This window comes from Giraffa tippelskirchi, chromosome 6, assembly GCF_054371585.1.
Source record: "Giraffa tippelskirchi isolate mGirTip1 chromosome 6, T2T-mGirTip1v1.2.pri, whole genome shotgun sequence".
NCBI lineage: Eukaryota > Metazoa > Chordata > Mammalia > Artiodactyla > Giraffidae > Giraffa > Giraffa tippelskirchi.
Window position 1 is genome coordinate 4,456,098 of NC_137280.1, and position 20,169 is coordinate 4,476,266.

Below are 20,169 nucleotides of genomic sequence, written 5' to 3' on the forward strand. Positions count from 1 at the left end.
TGCTTCCACTGAATTTTTACAATTACACATGCTGGCCCTTTTCGGTGGAGGAGACTACAAAAGGAGCTGAACACCGGGTGAGGATCACTGAAGACTGTCTCAGAAGCTGGTTAGTGCAGCAGCTGTATCCCCTGTGCCTATAACAGTGCCTGGCACGTAAAGGGAGCCCAACAGATATTTTTGAATAATGAATAAATTCCACCACTTGACTTTCTAAAGATATTTTTCTTTGCAGCTTTTTTTCTAAGCAGAGATACTATGTTGTTTCTTAAAAATTGGAATTTTTCCTTAGATAATTTATAAATGTAAACGTATATACTTACTAAGCATATTTAAAAATATACTTAGTATCTTTCTAAAGTTACATCTTGTTGATGTTTGATATTATTTCAATCATCTTATCATTAGCATTTCCATTGTTTCTAGATTTCTTCTGTTATGAATACATTGTGATAAATACCCTTCTACATAAACCTTTGAGCAATCTCCTAACATTTTCTTGGAGAGCATGACGAGGAATAAGATCTAAGATTATAAACACTTAAAATACTTGCTTTAAATTACCAAATTGTTTCCAGAAATAGAAACATATATTTCATGTTTCTACCAACAGAGTATGAACATGCCTATTTCATTGCATCCTTATGAATATGGAACGTTGATGCCTTTTAAGAAACTGAAGTTTTGGTTAGGAAGAAAGAGCATAAAGACCTTTATAGAATTACACATCTTTTGAACCTCATTATATGTTTAAAGTGCAGTTTTCTTTTCTGTTTTTGTCATATCAACAGGTTATTTCGGAGTCAAAATTGATAAAATTTAGAGGTTAGGGGAGAAAGAGACAAGCTGGAAATATGAGTAGCAAGTTTCTGACTTGTGCAGCTGAGTGTGGGGTAGTGTCATTTAATGAGAGAGAAATTTGTGAGAAGGAGAATGGCGCAGAGAGGAGATAAATCACACCTAAACTTACAGCGGTTGAGTACAGCCCAGGGGACCTAGAACTGTGCTAGCCAGTATAGTAGCCACTGACCCCATACGGCCAGCGGTCACTTACAATGAGGTGGGGTGAACGAAGACAGTCCGTCAGAGTAAAATACAAAACAGATTTAGAAGACTTCCTGAGAAAAAAGAACGTCAAAGCTATATTGTTTCGCTTAAGAGCCAATCAGGAGACAGAAATCACACAATAACTTGAACAGGAAACGTTTACTGTAAAGAATTAATAACTCTCACAGGGACTAAGATGTCAGGAACACCCTTCAGCTAAGGGAGAGTTTCAAAGGAAGGACAAGCTTGGCGGTTGGCCTCCTTCCCAAAGTTAGGACTCGGATCAATGGAGAAGCCTGGTTGCAGCCCATTGGGTGGAAGAGAAGTTTCAAGGGTGGCCCAGATCGGAGCTGGTGCACGGTTGCCAGGCTAGCAGAAATGCCCTTCCAGAGTACAGAGGAAAAAGTCTGGCGTGCAGGTTGCAAAAGGGACTCAGAGATGGGAAGTTAGCTCTGGCAGGGTGACACACAGCCTAGAGCGTGCGGTAAGATCTTGGTCAAGAGCACCGTGGTGGACTCTGTCTGTGGTGAGACTGCTCGAGGCTGGTGAGCAGCTGGGCACAGCGAGTGGGGGCATCTCTATGCCAACAGGGTGGCTTGACAGCTAGGCCATGTGGGGTCCGCCCTAGGAGGGGCAGAGAAACATTCGCTGGGCTGGGGCTGAGGCTGTGAGCTTGCCAAGCGACTACACACTCTTGGTGTGAGGCTGCGGCAAGGTGTCCCCGCAAGCACACTCACACGTGTCCCTGCCAGGCGCCCAAGAGGAGCAAGAAGAAAACAGAAAAAAAAACGCAGCACGCCAGAACCAGGAAGCCAGTCTCCCCCCTTACAGTGTCCCTCTACAGAAAAAACATCTCTGTGCTTGCTGCAAAGAGATTCTTAAAGCTCTGTTATCACAGACCAGGTAGTTCAATGCTGAATTTCATGATATTTAATCTAATATTAATCAATCTAATAATAAATTGATAATTGGCACACTCACTAATTTTTTGTATTAATTCATGTTGAAACAATGAGGTTTGGGATATATCGGGTTAAATGAGACACATTACTTAAACACTTTTATTTTTACTTCTTTAAAAAAATGTAAGTAGTTGAGAATGTAAAATGTGGATAATGCTGGAAGAGCATTATCCATCATTAGTGGATATCCAGCCAAAGTAGATATCTGATCTCTGGAGATTATATCCTAGAAGTTGATAGAAGGACGTAGGAAGAGAGTGCAGAGAGAGGAGAGAACCTATTGGGAAGGCCCAATCCCCCCAAATTTAAAGGTTGTGCGATGGTGAGTTTCTTATGTCAAGCTGACTGGGTCACAAGGTGCCAGGATGTTTGGTCAAACACTATCCTGGGTGCTTCTGTGAGGATGTTTTTGAATGAAACTGGCATTGAAATCATTAGAGTGAGTGAAGCAAATTGTCCTGCTTAATGTGTGTGGCTCTCATCCTTCAACTGAAAGCCTGAATGAAACAAAAAGACTGAGCCTTTCCCAAGTAAGACAGACTACCTCCTGCCTGACCACCTAGGAAGCGCGGCATAAGCTTTTCACCTCCCTCGGCCTGGCACTGAAACACTGGCTCTTCCTGGGTCGCACGCCTGCCAGCCTTCAGCCTGGGTCTGCACCGCTGACTCTGCAGGGTCCTCAGCTTGCTGGCTCACCCTGCAGATCTGGGGACCTGTCAGCTTCCGTAATTGTGTGAACCAATTCCTTATAATAAATGTCTTTATAACACAGACATACCCACACTATGTGTTCCTGTATCTCTGGATAAAACTCACTAATATAGTTGAATAGAGAGAGAAAAGGGGTTCCCAGGTGGTGCCATGGTAAAGAATATGCCTGCTAATGCAGGAATGCAAGAGACGCAGGTTCAATCCCTGGATCAGGAAGATCCCTTGGAGAAGGAAATGGCAACTCACTCCAGTATCTTGACTGGAAAATTCCAAGGGTGGAGGACCCTGGTGGGCTACAGTCCATGGGGTTGCAAAGAGTCAGAGACGACTGAGTGACTGAACATGCATAGAGAGAAAAACCCAAGAAACACCAGAGACGATGGGTGGGTAGCCAATGGGAGCTGTATGTATGTTCTGGGAGAAACTTCCCCCTAAAAGAGAGAATTCTAGAACACATTATTAGTATGCTGATGGCAATGATGAAGGAGTGGGTTGGTAACGTTGGTTATAAAGGATATAATGGTATGTGGAGTGGGAGGTTTTGTTAGATGTGCAAGGGTATTGCATCAGACCTTCAGTAGTGGAATTCTGGGATCCAGGTGAGGCTGTATCAAGCCTTGCTTGGTACTGAGATGGAGATATGGGTACTGTTCTTGATAGAATAGACTGCCCTTTCCTAGAGGACAGAACAGGATAAATAAGCTTGAGAAGAGCTGATGACAGAATGTCTGTTAGCACCTGACTTTATCTCTGTCATTATGTTTCAAAATGTTGGCAGAAGTAGAGTGACATTGACTTACTCATTCCAAGTCAAGGAATAACTAAATTCTTTGGCACTTGAATTATTTTGGCATCAATTATCTGGACTTTTCAACACCGTTCTGATGTTTATGCAGCTTCCTGTTCTTTTAAGTAATCTTGGCTCTCCTTTGTCACACTTTATCTGCTTTTATACTATGTTCAAATAAGACACAAAATACTATAAAATATGGTATGGATACATTTCTACTGCTTTACAAAACAATGTGAGATTAAACAAAAGACCAAAAATGTAGAAGGCAGGGTTTTAGCACTGTGCTTTTCTCTGATCCTAAGGGATAAACTGTTTAGCTTCTCAAAGTTGTAATCTGCGAAGTGACTGAAGAGCTGACTGTTTATAGACACCTTTCCAATTCTGATCTGAGAGTTCTCCTCCAGGTGTGAAATCTCAGTCCCTTAAACAAGAGCTTTAGCCCCTTTGGGCCTCAATGTAATCTCCCGGAGAGCCTGCCTTATGCAATTCTAACCTCAGGATAACCTTAGGAATGGAAAATTAAAGACATCGAAACTGGCATACCGTATCAGCTCCATAAAATCAACACTTTCTGCAAGACATCAAACAAAGCAAATGATAAGACAGTCTCTCGGTTAATCAGTCTCAGTGGTGCAAATCACAGGACTTGGTGAATGAAGGGAACGGGTGCAAAGTGAGAGCCTTGGACTTGGGACTCTGCAGGTGGAGGCTGTGTTCCTGCCTCTCGAGGTAACCGAGGAATAAGGAAGCTTGCTCTTGTCAGTTTCCTGATGGGTAAGTCGTAGCTCAGCTGGTAAAGAATCTGCCTGCAGTGCAGGAGACCTGTGTTCGATCCCTGGGTCAGGAAAATCCCTTGGAGAAGGAAATGGCCACCCATTCCGGTATGCTTGCCTGGAGAATCCCATGGACAGAGGAACCTGGGCCGACTACAGTCCATGGGGTCGCAAGAGTCAGACAAAACTTAGCAACTAAACCACCACCAAAAGTCAGATGAAAATAGCTTGACATAGCTTGTCACTTCAGTTGACATTTAGACTTTCTAAAAAGAATCCCTGGAGAAAAATGTTTATTTCAGAGGAAAAGTCTGTGTATGTTCCCTAACAAAAGAACTTCAATTCATACTTTGATATTTCTTGAATATGCTACTATGTTTAATCAAATATTTGCATGGCTAGGGTGGTAACTTACATACAAGTGCCTCACATAACGTATAGTATCTGATTCAATGAGGAGAGGTGATTTAAGCGTGCTTTTCTGCAAAGGAAGCTTGTACTGGATTAACTCATTCAAGCATGAAGTGGAGGGCATGACCACGTCCTTGGTCAGGATTTCTGGGTTCTCTGGCTAGTGGTAACCTCACTTTACTTGATGGTTGCGATCTCAGAGACAGAGGCTTCTTGTTAATGAACGTCCACACAGAATTATAAAATTCCTTAGCAAGTTAACAGGTTCATTGCTTTGAGGAAGTAGAAGGTTTTTGTCCCCACAGATTTTGGAAAGCTAAAACCCACAGAAAAATTGCAGGAATGGTATCACTAGCATCCAAACACCCCTCAACTAATGTCACAGTTGTTGACTGAGAGTCAGATGCCGGCATCGGGTAGTTCAGCCTTACAGCTTTAACATTCATTTCCTAAAGTGTTCCCAGTACCACCATCACATCTACAGAAATTAACGTCCTTTCAACAATATCACACAGCATCTGTGCCTGTATTTCTCTAGCTGTCCCCAAAGCATCTGTGACAGCTCTTCCCCTCAATCTACATTGTAACTGAGGTCACACATTGTAGGTTGTTTTTTTTTTTTAAGCATTTACGCATTGTGTTTTGTTGATATGTACCCTTTGTCTCTTAATCCTAGATAGTGTGAATATCTTATTCACCAATAATGAAATCTTCCACCCAGAAGTTTTAGCACCTGTTACTGATCCTTGCCTAAAATAGGCATAACATTGACCTTGCAAAAATGGCTGCTTAAAATGCCACCACCTCATCTGTGTGAGTTGCTCTTCTCTCGTAAGGAAGTTCATGCCCTCTCATTCTCCCTTGTTCCGCATCACTATGGACTCCCGGACATTTGAAGGAGAGGTTTAATGTATTACTATAATTTTTCTTTCTGTTGGCCAAATTGTCCCGAATTTGGCAGTGGGATCTCCTGCAAGCTAGCTCATATGGGAGAGTGTATATGTGTTTCACATGACCCTATTAGGTTTTTTATGGGCCCATTTTTTAATGATTTATGTTGGGGTGGCAGTTTTAGGTTCACAGCAAAATTGAGAGGAAGGTACGGAGAGTTTCCAAACACCCTTTACCCTGACACGTCGATAACCTCAACCATTTTCAACGCTCTCCCACCAGAGGGTATCTTTGATGAGCCGACCTTAACACGTGGTAATCACCTAACGACCACCGCTTACATTGGAGCTCATTCTTGGTGTTTTACATTCTATGGATTTGAATAAATTTATAATAACACGTGTCCATCATAGCACTATCACACACTGTTTTGCTGGTGGTGATGCTGTATGTTGCACTGTCTCAGGGTGGTTCCACTGCCCTGAAAACCGTCTGTGCTCCACCTGTTCACCTTGGACCCCTTCGGCATCCGTTGACCTGTTTACTGTCTCCATAGTTTTTTCGTTTTCAGAATGTCATATAGTTGGAATCATACAGTTTGTAGACATTTCAGATTGGCCTCTTTCACTTCAGTTCAGTTCAGTTCAGTCGCTCAGTCGTGTCCGACTCTTGGCGACCCCATGAATCGCAGCGCGCCAGGCCTCCCTGTCCATCACCAACTCCCGGAGTTTACCCAAACCCACGTCCATTGAGTCGGTGATGCCATCCAACCATCTCATCCTCTGTCGTCCCCTTCTCCTCCTGCCCCCAATCCTTCCCAGCATTAGGGTCTTTTCCAATGAGTCAACTCTTCACATGAGGTGACCAAAGTATTGGAGTTTCAGCTTCAACTTCAGTCCTTCCAATGAACACCCAGGACTGATCTCCTTTAGGATGGACTGGTTGGATCTCCTTGCAGTCCAAGGGACTCTCAAGAATCTTCTCCAACACCACAGTTCAAAAGCATCAATTCTTCAGTGTTCAGCTTTCTTTATAGTCCAGCTCTCACATCCATACATGACCACTGGAAAAATCCATAGCCTTGACTAGACAGGCCTTTGTTGGCAAAGTAATGTCTCTGCTTTTTAATATGCTATCTAGGTTGGTCATAACTTTCCTTCCAAGGAGTAAGCGTCTTTTTATTTCATGGCTGCAATCACCATATGCAGTGATTTTGGAGCCCAGAAAAATAAAGTCTGACACTGTTTCCACTGTTTCCCCATCTATCTGCCATGAAGTGATGGGACCGGATGCCATGATCTTAGTTTTCTGAACGTTGAGCTTTAAGGCAACTTTTTCACTCTCCTCTTTCACTTTCATCAAGAGACTCTTTAGTTCTTCTTCGCTTTCTCCCATAAGGGTGGTGACATCTGTATATCTGAGGTTATTGATATTTCTCCCGGCAATCTTGATTCCAGCTTGTGTTTCTTCCAGCCCAGCGTTTCTCATGATGTACTCTGCATATAAGTTAAATAAGCAGGGTGACAATATACAGCCTTGACGTACTCCTTTTCCTATTTGGAACCAGTCTGTTGTTCCATGTCCAGTTCTAACTGTTGCTTCCTGACCTGCATACAGGTTTCTCAAGAGGCAGGTCAGGTGGTCTGGTATTCCCATCTCTTTCAGAATTTTCCACAGTTTATTGTGATCCACACAGTCAAAGGCTTTGGCATAGTCAATGAAGCATAAATAGATGTTTTTCTGCTACTCTCTTGCTCTTTCACTTAGCGATATGCAATTCAGGTACATCTGTGTCTTTTCATGATGACAGCTTATTTCTTCTTACTCCTAAATAATATTATCTACTCACCTACTGAAGGACATCTTGGATGCTTCCAAGTCTTAGTGATTATAAATCAAGCTGCTATAAACACCCGTGTGTAGCCTTCTGTGAAGACACACGTTTCCACTCATTTGGGAAAATCCCAAACAAGTAGTGTAATAGCTGGATTGTACAGTAAGAGCATGCTTAGTTTTGAAACTGCCAAAACTTTCAAAACTTAACTTAGTTTTTAAACTTAGGCAAGGAACTGCCAAACTGTCTTCTAAAATGGCTGTACCATTTTGCATCCCCACCAACAATGAACGACAGTTCATTTTGCTGTACATCGTTGCCAGCGTTTGGTCTGGTCCGCGTTCTGGGTTTTCACCAACTCTAATAGGTGGTATCTTCTTTTACTCTGCATTTCCCCGATGACACTATGTGCAGCATCTTTTCTGTGCCTATTTGCCATCTGTATAGGGCTTCCCAGGTGGCGCTAGTGGTAAAGAACCCACCTGCCAATGCAGGAGATGTAAGAGGTTCAATCCCTGGTCAGGAAGACCCCCTGGAGGAGGGCCTGGCAAACCTCGCCAGTATTCTTGCCTAGAGAATCCTGCAGACAGAGGAGCCTGGACGGCTACAGTCCATAGGCTCGTAGAGATTCAGACGTGAGAGTGACTTGGCATGTATGCCATCTGTATATCTTCTTTGGTGAGGTGCCTTTAGCACATTTAAAAAATCAAGTGATTTTATTCCTGTTAAGTTTTAAGAGTGTTGTGTCTGTCCTGGATAACAGTCCTTTGAAAGCCTTTTCTCCAGTCTGTGTCTTGTCTCATTCTCTTGACTCAGTTTTTGAGCACTGTCTAGGTTTCTGGCATAAAAAATAGGTTCTAGGCTCACCTTGACCTTTCCTTGTTCTGTTTCTGAAAGCAGCCACTTCTCCAAGGGACTCTGATCTCTTGTAAAGGGCAAGGGAGTTCAGAAATCACAATCTGGGTACCAGATGTTCCACTGCAAGAGGTAGGTGCAGATTTGCGGAGTCTGAAGCTAATACACTGAGTTGGCCAAACATCTCCTTCGTTTTTTTTTTTTTTTTTTAAAGTCAAAATGAAAGACACATTTTTCATTTTCACCAAGAACTTTATTGAACAATGTATTCACCATTTTGCTCCACGACCTGCTGTCATTTTCCAGGCAACTTCATAATTCCATCTTCCCCAAACTTATCTTTTTGAGCAAACAGTTGTTCCGGGTGCCTTCTGCAGGCTTCCAGGGAACTGATATGTTTTCATTAAAAGAATTTTCCTAAGACTGAAATAAATGGACATCTGAAAGTGCAGTGTCTGGTGGGTGTGGCGGATGAATCAGAACTTCCCAGCCAAGCTGGTCATCAGAGAAATGTGGGGTCTGCACTGTCCCGACGGAGAGTTCGGCTCTCTGTTAACTAATTCCAGACACTTTTCATTGACAGCAGCTTTCAGCTGGCCTAACTGGGAGCGGCACTTGTGGAATTAATCATCTGGTTTTCCAGAAGAAGCTACAATAGAAGACTCCCTTCCAATCCCACTATATACACAACAACACCTTCTTTGGATGAAGACTGACTTCTGGTGTGGCTCGTGGTGGTTCATTTAGATTGCTCCACAATCTCTTCCTTTCCACATTATTGTACAGTATCCACTTTTCATCACCCATCACAATTTCTTTTAAAAATGGAACGTTTTCTTTCTTTTGTCATATAATTTTATTTATTTATTTTTAAAATTTATTTATTTTAATTGGAGGCTAATTACTTTACAATATTGTGGTGATTTTTGCCACACATTGACACGAACCAGCCACGGGTGTACCTGTGCCCCCTGTCCTGAACCCCTCCCACCTCCCTCCCCAGCGCATCCCTCAGGGTCATCCCAGTGCACCAGCTTTGAGTGTCCTGTTTCATGCATTGAAATTGGACTGGTGATCTATTTCACACATGGTAATATACATGTTTCAGTGCTATTCTCTCAAATCATCCCACCCTCGCCTTCTCCCACAGAGTCCACAAGTCTGTTCTTTATATCTGTGTCTCTTTTGCTGTCTTGCATATAGGGTCATCGTTACCATCTTTCTGAATTCCATATATATGTGTTAATATACTGTATTGGTGTTTTTCTTTCTGACTTACTTCGCTCTGTATAATAGGCTCCAGTTTCACCCACCTCATTAGAACTGACTCAAATACACTCTTTTTTTATAGCTGAATAATATTCCACTGTGTATATGTACCACAGCTTCCTTACCCATTCGTCTGCTGATGGACATCTAGGTTGCTTCCATGTTCTGGCTATTATAAACAGTGCTGCGATGAACATTGGGGTACACGTGTCTCTTTCAATTCTGGTTTCCTCAGTGTGTATGCCCAGCAGTGGGATTGCTGGGTCATATGGCAGTTCTATTTCCAGTTTTTTAAGGAATCTCCACACTGTTCTCCATAGTGGCTTTACTAGTTTGTATCCCCACCAACAGTGTAAGAGGGTTCCCTTTTCTCCACACCCTCTCCAGCATTTATTGTTTGTAGACTTTTTTATGATAGCCATTCTGACCTGTGTGAGATGATACCTTATTGTGGTTTTGATTTGCATTTCTCTGATGTATGGATGTGAGAGTTGGACGGTGAAGAAAGCTGAGCACCGCAGAATTGATGCTTTTGAAATGTGGTGTTGGAGAAGACTCTTGAGAGTCCCTTGGACTGCAAGGAGATCCAATCAATCCATCCTAAAGGAGATCAATCCTGGGTGTTCATTGGAAGGACTGATGTTGAAGCTGAAACTCCAATACTTTGGTCACCTCATGTGAAGAGTTGACTCATTGGAAAAGACCCTAATGCTGGGTAGGATTGGGGGCAGGAGGAGAAGGGGACGACAGAGGATGAGATGGTTGGATGGCATCACTGACTCGATGGACATGGGTTTGGGTAAACTCCGGGAATTAGTGATGGACAGAGAGGCCTGGCATGCTGCAATTCATGGGGTCGCAAAGAGTCAGACACGACTGAGCGACTGAACTGAACTGAACTGAACTGATGCGAAGAGCTGACTCATTTGAAAAGACCCTGATGCTGGGAAAGATTGAAGGCAGGAAGAGAAGGAGACAACAGAGGATGAGATGGTTGGATGGCATCACCAACTCAAGGGACATAAGTTTGGGTAAACTCTGGGAGTTGGTAATGGACAGCGAGGCCTGGCGTGCTGCGGTTCATGGGGTCACAAAGAGTTGGACACAACTGAGCGACTGAACTGAACTGAACTGATAACGAGTGATGTTGAGCATCTTTTCATGTGTTTGTTAGCCATCTGTATGTCTTCTTTGGAGAAATGTCTGTTTAGTTCTTTGGCCCATTTTTTGATTGGGTCATTTATTTTTCTGGCATTGAGCTGCATGAGCTGCTTGTATATTTTGGAGATTAATTCTTTGTCAATTGTTTCATTTGCTATTATTTTCTCCCATTCTGTAGGCTGCCTTTTCGCCTTGCTTATAGTTTCCTTCGTTGTGCAAAAGATTTAAGTTTAATTAGGTCCTATTTGTTTATTTTTGCTTTTATTTGCATTACTCTGGAAGGTGGGTCATAGAGGATCTTGCTGTGATTTATGTCAGAGAGTATTCTGCCTATGTTTTCCTCTAGGAGTTTTATAGTTTTGTGTCTTACATTTAGATCTTTAATCCATAAAAATGGAATGTTTTCTTTATATTTACATAGAGAAATAGGAATCAAGAGGTTTTTTCCACTTAATTTATGTGGAATGCAAACATCAAAGCTATAAATATAACCAAGCTGGTGCAAATGATATTCAACACTTGATTTGGATATTTTGAGTATGTTGGCTATCTCCTGCATAGTATAACGTTGATTGTTCTCAATTAATGTCTGATTTTGATCACTATCAACTTCAACAGGTCTATCTGAGCCACCAGTGAGAAATCTTCAGCATGAAACTTCACAAACCACTTTTGACATGTTTAATCAGTCACAGCACCTTCTCCATACACTGCAGAAATCTTTCTTACAAATTTCAGTTGCATTTTTATCTTTCTTAAATAATGAAGCATAATATGCTGAAAATGTTACTTTTTTCTTCCATCTTCAATATTAACAGCTACACAAACATTCACCAATTTTGATAATTTTTAAAATGTATGTTGACACAATACAACTTACAAAGTTGTTAAAGACAGCTAAATGGTACTATATGAAGTGCTACAAATGAAGTTAAATCAACTAAGTGCTACTACAGCCATCTTATGAAACATAGTGAATGAACCTTTTGGCCAACCCAATAATTTTGGAACCTGTCTTTTTTAAAAAGAGAATGCAAAGTTACGAATATAAAATCTGGCATTGAGCCTTACAAGAGGTCCATAAACGATGAGCTATCAAGTTTGTTTTCTTAGCTTCCCTGGCATTGGGGTATTATTGCTTTCAGCATCAGTGAACAGAATATTGAAATCCAGTACCACCTTAGCTTTTGCATTTCATATTTGTATAAGCCAGAATGAAAGTCGATGTGTAAAACAATATATTTACTCATTGGTCTTTCTTAACCTAAGAAGTATAGACAAAAATGGTTTCTCAATCACAACACTAACAGTATTATCAAAATTAAATCTGGCAGTAAAGTTCAAGACTGTTTTGTTGTTCTTCTTCATATATAATATATTCTACTAAGGATATATAACCAGAGTACTCTATTCAAAACATAATTTTTTTTTTCTGTGTGGTTACATTATCACATTAATACAGTTAAGTTCATTAGGTTCTGCCAAAATTCAATTTTAGGTTTTGTTTTTTATCTTCTTTAATTTTTCTGTAAATATAAAACACTTATGACTAGAAAGTTAAAAAGATGTACTGAGAAATCTCACTCTCATCCCTATTCTTACACCCCGTCCTCAGCCATGTGCTACAGGGAAATATTTTTGGTAATTTGTGGTTTATCTGTTTTTTTTTTTTTATTTTCGAGAAAATCTGCAAATCTATGTATGTGTGCATGCATGCTCAGTCTCTCGGTCCTGTAGGGCTCTTTGCGACCCCGTGGACTGTTCACCAGGTTCCTCTGTCCCTGGAATTTCCCAGGCAAGAATACTGGAGCAAGTTGCCATTTCTGAGATCTTCCTGACCCAGGGATTGAACCCGTGTCTCTCTCCTGAGTCTCCTGCATTGGCAGGTGGATTCTATAACATTGAGCCACCTGGGAAGCCCATGATTATTTTAGTATCATTTACTAAAGAAGGAAAATATAATAGTTTTATATATGTTTGTGTTAAAGTGAAAGTCATTTGGTTGTGTGTGGGAACTCTTTGCGACCCCATGGACTTAGTCCCAGAGAAGGCAATGGCACCCCACTCCAGTACTCTCGCCTGGAAAATCCCATGGACAGAGGAGCCTGGTAGGCTGTGGTCCATGGGGTCGCGAAGAGTCGGACACGACTGAGCAACTTCACTTTCACTTTTCACTTTCACGCGTTGGAGAAGGAAATGGCAGCCCACTCCAGTGTTCTTGCCTGGAGAATCCCAGGGACGGGGGAGCCTGGTGGGCTGCCGTCTATGGGGTCGCACAGAGTCGGACACGACTGAGAAACTTCACTGGTTCATGCCAGTTAAGAAGCTCTTTGCATGAATCTGTTCATAAACTAAACTGCATTTAAACATAAATGAAACTGCATTAAACAGCCGGGGCGGGGGGTGTCCCCCAGCCCCCGACGGCCCCGCGGCAGCCCCTTCCCCTCCAGCAGGACCCCTGCTTAGAAGCAGCCCCCCTGGGCAGCCTCCCTCTCCCTCCCCTCCGTCTCTCCGTCTGCAGCCCCCGCCTCCCCACCGAGCCCAGCGTCCCTCCCTGGATCGCACCGACCGGACGGGCCCCGCGCGCCCCCGCCCGGCCGCGGCTCCAGGGCGCCCCCGGCTGCACCCCGACACGGCCCCGGGGCGGGCGGAGGCGGCGGGCGGAGGAGGGCCGGGCGGGGCCGCGGGGCCTGGAGCCGGGCCGCCCGCCGCTGGCTCCGCCGAGAGGGGCCATGTCGGGGTTCAGCTGGGGCTACGGCGAGCACGACGGTGAGCGCCCCGCGGGCCGGGGGCGGGGGGCCGGGGGGCTGAGCGCAGTGCAGACGCGGACGGCGCCGGGGACCGCGGGGGGCTGAGGGCCGTGTAGACGCGGACAAGCGCACGGGGGGCCGGGGGGCTGAGCGCCGTGTAGACGCGGACAAGCGCACGGGGGGGCGCGGGGGGCTGAGCGCCGTGTAGACGCGGACAAGCGCACGGGGGGCCGGGGGGCTGAGCGCCGTGTAGACGCGGACAAGCGCACGGGGGGGCGCGGGGGGCTGAGTGCCGTGTAGACGCGGACAAGCGCACGGGGGCCGGGGGCCTGAGCGCCGTGTAGACGCGGACAAGCGCACGGGGGGCCGGGGGCCTGAGCGCCGTGTAGACGCGGACAAGCGCACGGGGGGCCGGGGGCCTGAGCGCCGTGTAGACGCGGACAAGCGCACGGGGGGCCGGGGGCCTGAGTGTGTGGAGGCGGACGGCGCCGGGGACCGCGGGGGGCTGAGCGCCGTGTAGACGCGGACGGCGCCGGGGACCGCGGGGGGCTGAGCGCCGTGTAGACGCGGACAACACCCGGGGACCGCGGGGGCCTGAGTGCTGTGTGGACGCGGACGGCGCCGGGGACCGCGGGGGGCTGAGCGCCGTGTGGACGCGGACGGCGCCGGGGACCGCGGGGGGCTGAGCGCCGTGTGGACGCGGACGGCGCCGGGGACCGCGAGGGGCTGAGCGCCGTGTAGACGCGGACGGCGCCGGGGGCCTGAGCGCCGTGTAGACGCGGACAACACCCGAGGACCGCGGGGGCCTAAGTGCCGTGTGGACGCGGACAAGCGCATGGGGGACCGCGGGGGGCTGAGCGCCGTGTAGACGCGGACAAGCGCACGGGGGACCGCGGGGGGCTGAGCGCCGTGTAGACGCGGACAAGCGCACGGGGGACCGCGGGGGGCTGAGCGCCGTGTAGACGCGGACGGCGCCGGGGGCCTGAGCGCCGTGTAGACGCGGACAACACCTGGGGACCGCGGGGGCCTGAGTGCCGCGTGGACGCGGACGGCGCCGGGGACCGCGGGGGGCTGAGCGCCGTGCAGACGCCGACAGCGCGGGGGGTGAGCCGGGTCCGCACACCCCGGTCCCGCACCTTTGGACGCGTCTGCTCCCTGGCGTTTGACCGGCCGAGAGCTGCCCCCAGCAGTAACCAGTGACCCGTCAAACGCTCGCGGTTCACAGATCTGACGGCAGACTTTAATGAACTGAGGACAGACTTGCTTTTTCACTACTTTAAGCTCGTTATTCATTTAGGGGAGGCAAATCGTGGACAATATCTGACAATATACTTAAGAAGTTTTAATGACTTGAATTGCAACACTGAGATTTAAGCTGTCTTCCTGGCAACCAATGCACCGCAAGTTTCTTAATAGCTGTTACTATTAAATGTTCCCTGAGCAACGTGCAGTCGGTTGCCTGGAACTGCTGATTTTAGCAAGATTTCAGATTCTTTTTGAGAAATGAAGTTCTATTTTAAGCTACTTCTCCACGTTTTTTCTTTCTCCTTCCACACTCATTCTTGCAGAGACTGAGGATTAGCAAAGGATCGTTCAAATTTTAACGCGTTGGTCAAAACATGTTTATTGATAGGAGCAACAGTAATAATATGTATACTTTTCTTCTTGTATATTCTAAGTTATCAAAAGTAAACTATTTTTCTTATTTTTACATTAAACTGATTATTTCAAATAGCCATTATTTGCAAACTGATTATTTCAAGTAACCATTATTTGCCAAGAAAGTCTTACTGCCAATATTAGATCTGTGAATGATAATAGTAATAATACTTTCCTTGGATCAGCATGCATATTATTGAGCAGTAGTGTACACTTAGTTTTATAGAAAGCTTGCTTCCACAAAGAAACAGAAAAGTTTCATTTCTAATTGTAGCATTTTTGAGACTATGATAAACTTGCCAGTTGAAAAATGGCAGCTAGTGAAAGCATTTCAATAATGAAAAGTATAACTTAGGTGGATTTCTCTTTGATTGAGACTATAATCTTACAGTTTGCTAATCTTCAATTTATGTTTGGGAAAATTAAAATTTCTTTTAATTTTCCTCTTTGTTGGAATAATTTTTGTTGTTATTATTTGATAGTTGTGCGCCTGCATGCTCAGTCATGTGCAACTCTTTGCAACTCCATGGGCTGTAGTCCACCAGGCTCCTCTGTCCACGGGATTTTCCAGGCAAGAATACTGGAGTGGGTTGCCATTTCCTACTTCAGGGAATCTTCCCTATTTAATAGTTACTAGGTGTTAACAGTGCCCTGATTATGATTAGGAAGGAAAAGAGTATTTTCAATCAATTAATATTGATTACTCTTTAATAGGTTAGAAAAATATTGGTTCCAGTGAAGTGCATCTGAAGTTTTAAAAATTCATCTTAGAAATATGTGAGGGAGATTAAGAGGTACAAACTTCCAGTTACAAAATAAATGATTCATGAGAATGAAATGTACAGAGTGGGCAATGTGGTAAAACATTATGTAATGTTTTTGTGTGCTGAGAGATGGTGATTACACTTATGGTGATCATCCTGAAGTGTATAAAAATGTCAAATCACTATGTTGTGCACTGGGTACTAACATAGTGTTGTAGATAAATTATGCTTCAGAAACAAACAAGCATGTAGAGAAAGAGACCAGATTTATGGTTGTTACCAGAGTGAGTGGGAAGGGGGAACTGGATGAAGGTGGTCAATTCCGGTTATAAAATAACTAAGAATTTAATGTACAACATGATACATATAATTAACATTGCTGTATGTTATATATAAAAGTTAAGAGAGTGAGTCCTAGGAGTTCTCGTCACAATGAAAAAATATTTTGTCTGTTCTTTAATTCTGTATCGATATCAGGTGATTGGTGTTCACTAAACTCATGGTAATCATATCATGGGTTATGTATTGTAAGTCAAACTGTTATGCTGTACACCTTAAACTTACATAGTGCTGTATGTCAATTACATCTCAATAAAACTGGAGGAAAAAATTAAAAATTGAAAGCATAAAAGAAAAATCCTTCTTAGAAAAGCCATTAACAAGGAGTTATTTTATATTTCTGCTAAGAATTGTAGGGCTATTCCCTGATTTTGACTTCCCAGTGGCTCAGACAGTAAAGAATCCACCTGCAATGCAGAAGACCCAGGTTCGATCCCTGGGTCAGGAAGATACTCTGGAGAAGGAAATGGCAACCCACTCCAGGATTCTTGCCTGGGAGAGCCTATGCACAAAGAAGCCTGTCAGGCTACAGTCCATGGATTTGCAAACAGTTGGATACTACTGACTAACACTCCCTGATTTTAGACTCAATAGCTTTCTGAGGACCACGCCTTTAAGTAGATCAACTTTGGCAAAATCCTATTAATGTGTTGTTTCCTGACTGGACAAGTTCTGTTGCTTGTTTTCAGTTTACACTGGCAAGATCAGTGAATGAGGAGATAGAAAACAAACTGGAAATAGTAGCAATGATAAAATGGAATATCAAAAGGTGAGGCATTGGAAGATGTCACCACCTTCACAAGCAACTTATAACTTCTTCCATGAACCTTTGACAATTTTATTAGTTTAGTTTAGGATATGTGACAGTCATTGAAAACTACGTATCTCCATGGGTATTCAAAAGTTCCTGAATCAATGAAAGAACTACCATGTATCTCTACAACTGTGTTTAGAAGAGTTTTAAAATTGCATGTTATGGAGAATTTCTAAAAGAGGAAGGGGCATTTTTAACAGGCAGGGAAATGAACATACCATCGTTTTTAATAGATAATATTGACTGATGCAAAATGATATTATTTTTATTTTATTTTGGTTTGCCTCTGTTTTAAAAAGTAGTTCTGGCCATACAGAACTGGATATAGAAGCGTAAAGGAATTAAGAGTAGAAAGAAACTCTTTCCTAGTTAGAAAAATAGTTAACAACATACTATGACACACATGTATATTTGAAGTCTGATTCTCAATAGGTTAATGCATACTTGTGGGCAGTGAAATAGAACATTATTTTTTTCACATTGAAAAAGGACTGGCTTATATACAAAAACAGTGCTAGAAAGGTGAATGACAGTACTTAGTAAATAAGGAAATGTAGTGTCTTTCCTGTAATAAGATGTAACCAAGGAATTTTGGTTTTCAAGTTGCTTCTAAGTCCAAAGTGTATGATTCATAAGAGAATAATGTCTAAGTTACGTGTGTGGTTACGTATTCATGTTCCGACTTTTTGTACCTGATGCACGTGTGAAGTAAAGAATTTATACTTTCTCCTTTGCAAAAATGAATAATAAGGAACATTAGATTTAGAGACTGAAGCTGTTGATAACTCTGATATATTTGCACTTCTTGAAATTTCATTCTAAATCTTATCTTTAAAAAAAAATATTTCTTGTTGTCAGTAGCAAATGCTTAATTCATTGTCATGCTGTGTCATTTTAGTAAGTACTTGAGTTTTAGAAAAATCAAGTAAGTTGCTTAGTGACCAGGGAAAAGCTTAGTCAGCAGCTTTCTCTACTGACCTGGTAGAGGTTGTGTGAATTGCAGGCAGAGAAGAGAAGGTCATAAGAACCTCTAACTTGTAAAGTCTGGAGACTAGCTTGGAGCTTACTTGAAGTTGCATCTTGCTGCTGATTTTGAGAGGCAGAGCTTGAATGAATCTCCCAGAGGCATGAAGAGACTGGACAAGGGAATTGCCAGTTTATTGGTTCACCTCTGTTTACCAAACACACTTAATTTGGGAACATAGTGAATTTTGACTATAAATGCAGGACTGGGATGACAGTTGTTCCTTGGGTGGGAATTCAAATGTAGTATTGGCAAGACAACCATGGAGGGACCTTCTGGAATATAGAAAGAGAAATAAATTGTTACTTGACTCTATTGCAGAAAACCAACCATATTATATTTCCTGACATGGTGGAGTCTTTTTATATGGACTATGCTATGTGAAAAATCTATTTATTTCTTTAGTTTGTCTGTTGCACATTTACAGGAAATTAAATTGTGGCCTCGGTGATACCTGAGGATACAATGAATGAAGAAAAGTGGGAAGAACATTTGAAAGAATGACACTCTCTCCTCACTAGACAGCTTTCTCAGCCACATTAGTTCTTTTAGCTCAGAAGCCTGACCTGCCGCACCATCACAGCTCATTCTTGGAGCTGAGACTGAGTCTCATTGTTTTCAGTGATGAACTGTACTGTTGTTTTTAGTTTGGTAGAAGGCATTTGCAAAGTCCTTTATAAAACTTACATACTCTTTTGTCAACAAGGGTGAGTTTAACTCTGAAGATGATTTAAGGCAAACCAAGAGGTTTGCATACTTATAATAAAAGCACTGGGTCTTGTAAAACAAAGCAAAACAATTAGATGTTAAAGTACTGAAGGTGAAGATCGGTTTTTACTAATACATGTGTCAAAGTACAGAGCATGGTACTCAACAAGTCTTTGGTTGAACGAAATAACTTATTGTTTCCTTTTTGTTTGGTCCTGTATATTGAAGGTCCTGTTCATTGGAATGAATTTTTCCCTATTGCTGATGGGGATCAACAATCTCCGATTGAGATTAAAACCAAAGAAGTGAGATATGATTCTTCCCTCCGACCTCTCAGTATCAAGTACGATGCCAGCTCAGCTAAAATCATCAGTAACAGTGGCCATTCCTTCAATGTTGACTTTGATGACACGGACGACAAATCAGGTTGCCTCTTCCTTTTTTATTTTTTGGTTGGGGGTGAGGAGCTTGGATGATTGGATGGCGCATTCTTCTTCTTTTTTAAAGAATTTATTTAGTTTTGATTGAAGCGTAATTGCTTTGCGGGATTGTGCTGGTTTCTGCCAAACATTGGCATGAATCGGTGGATGGCACGTCCTTATCCTCCACATTTGAAACACTTGTGTGTTCCTTGTTAGTGCTCTGCTAGAACCTGTAATAAAGTTTTGTGTGATTAGTTCATGGGATAAGGTCTTTCACATTGTGAATAAATAAGGGGCCAACTGGAAAACGACAACAACAACAAAAAACTAGTATATTTGTTAACTGGATGAAGTAGAAAAGAGCGTTTCCTGAAAATGAACATTTAATCCTCCTTCAAGTATACTTCTTGCCCAAAGAATAGATGATACCAAGTTTAAAAGTAGATGAAAGAGAAAATTAGAATCATATTTTGGAATACTTTTAAAGGTTTCTGACAAATAACTTTTTAGTCTAATATTAGGATGATGCTGTATTTATTAATGAAAAATATAGCTAAATTATAAAAATCCTTAGTTAGAAGTCTTCATGTATTCATTTTTTTGGCCTTGGCACTTGACTTGAGGAATCTTAGTTACCCATCAGGGATCACACGCAGGGCCCCTGCAGTGGAAGCATGGAGTCCTAACCCCTGGATTACCAGGGAATTCCCCATTTATTCATTAAGCTTAGATTTAGATAAGTAATCATATCTTGTGTTTATGTACTGTTGTGTCGTTAGCAAAAATGATAAGCCCATTCCATTTCTTCCTCATCTTTCTTAACTTCATAAAAGTGATTCATTTTCATCAGAACATTTTAGAAAATGCATAAAGGGGGGGGGAGAAGCAACCTCACTTTTTACATGTATTACATTGTCTTTCAAGCCCTCAACTTTATGAACCCGTATTAATAGACATGATTGATGTGATAGGTACATTATAG

At 43.0% G+C, this 20,169-nt stretch overlaps 1 protein-coding gene across 3 annotated transcripts in view; it reads left to right on the forward strand.

The window, feature by feature from the left end:
• Window positions 1–13,355: 13,355 nt before the first annotated feature.
• CA13 (carbonic anhydrase 13) overlaps window positions 13,356–20,169 on the forward strand; it is a 50,097-nt gene continuing 43,283 nt past the window's right edge. For 2 of the 3 annotated variants that reach the window (XM_081496777.1, XM_081496775.1), the window contains exons 1-2: window positions 13,382–13,476; window positions 18,994–19,191. In XM_081496777.1, coding sequence (XP_081352903.1) covers window positions 13,440–13,476; window positions 18,994–19,191 — 235 coding nt within the window. In that variant the 5' untranslated portion in view covers window positions 13,382–13,439. Of the gene's footprint in view, window positions 13,477–18,993; window positions 19,192–20,169 lie in introns of all 3 variants that reach the window. The other variant, XM_081496776.1, reaches the window with a different exon arrangement.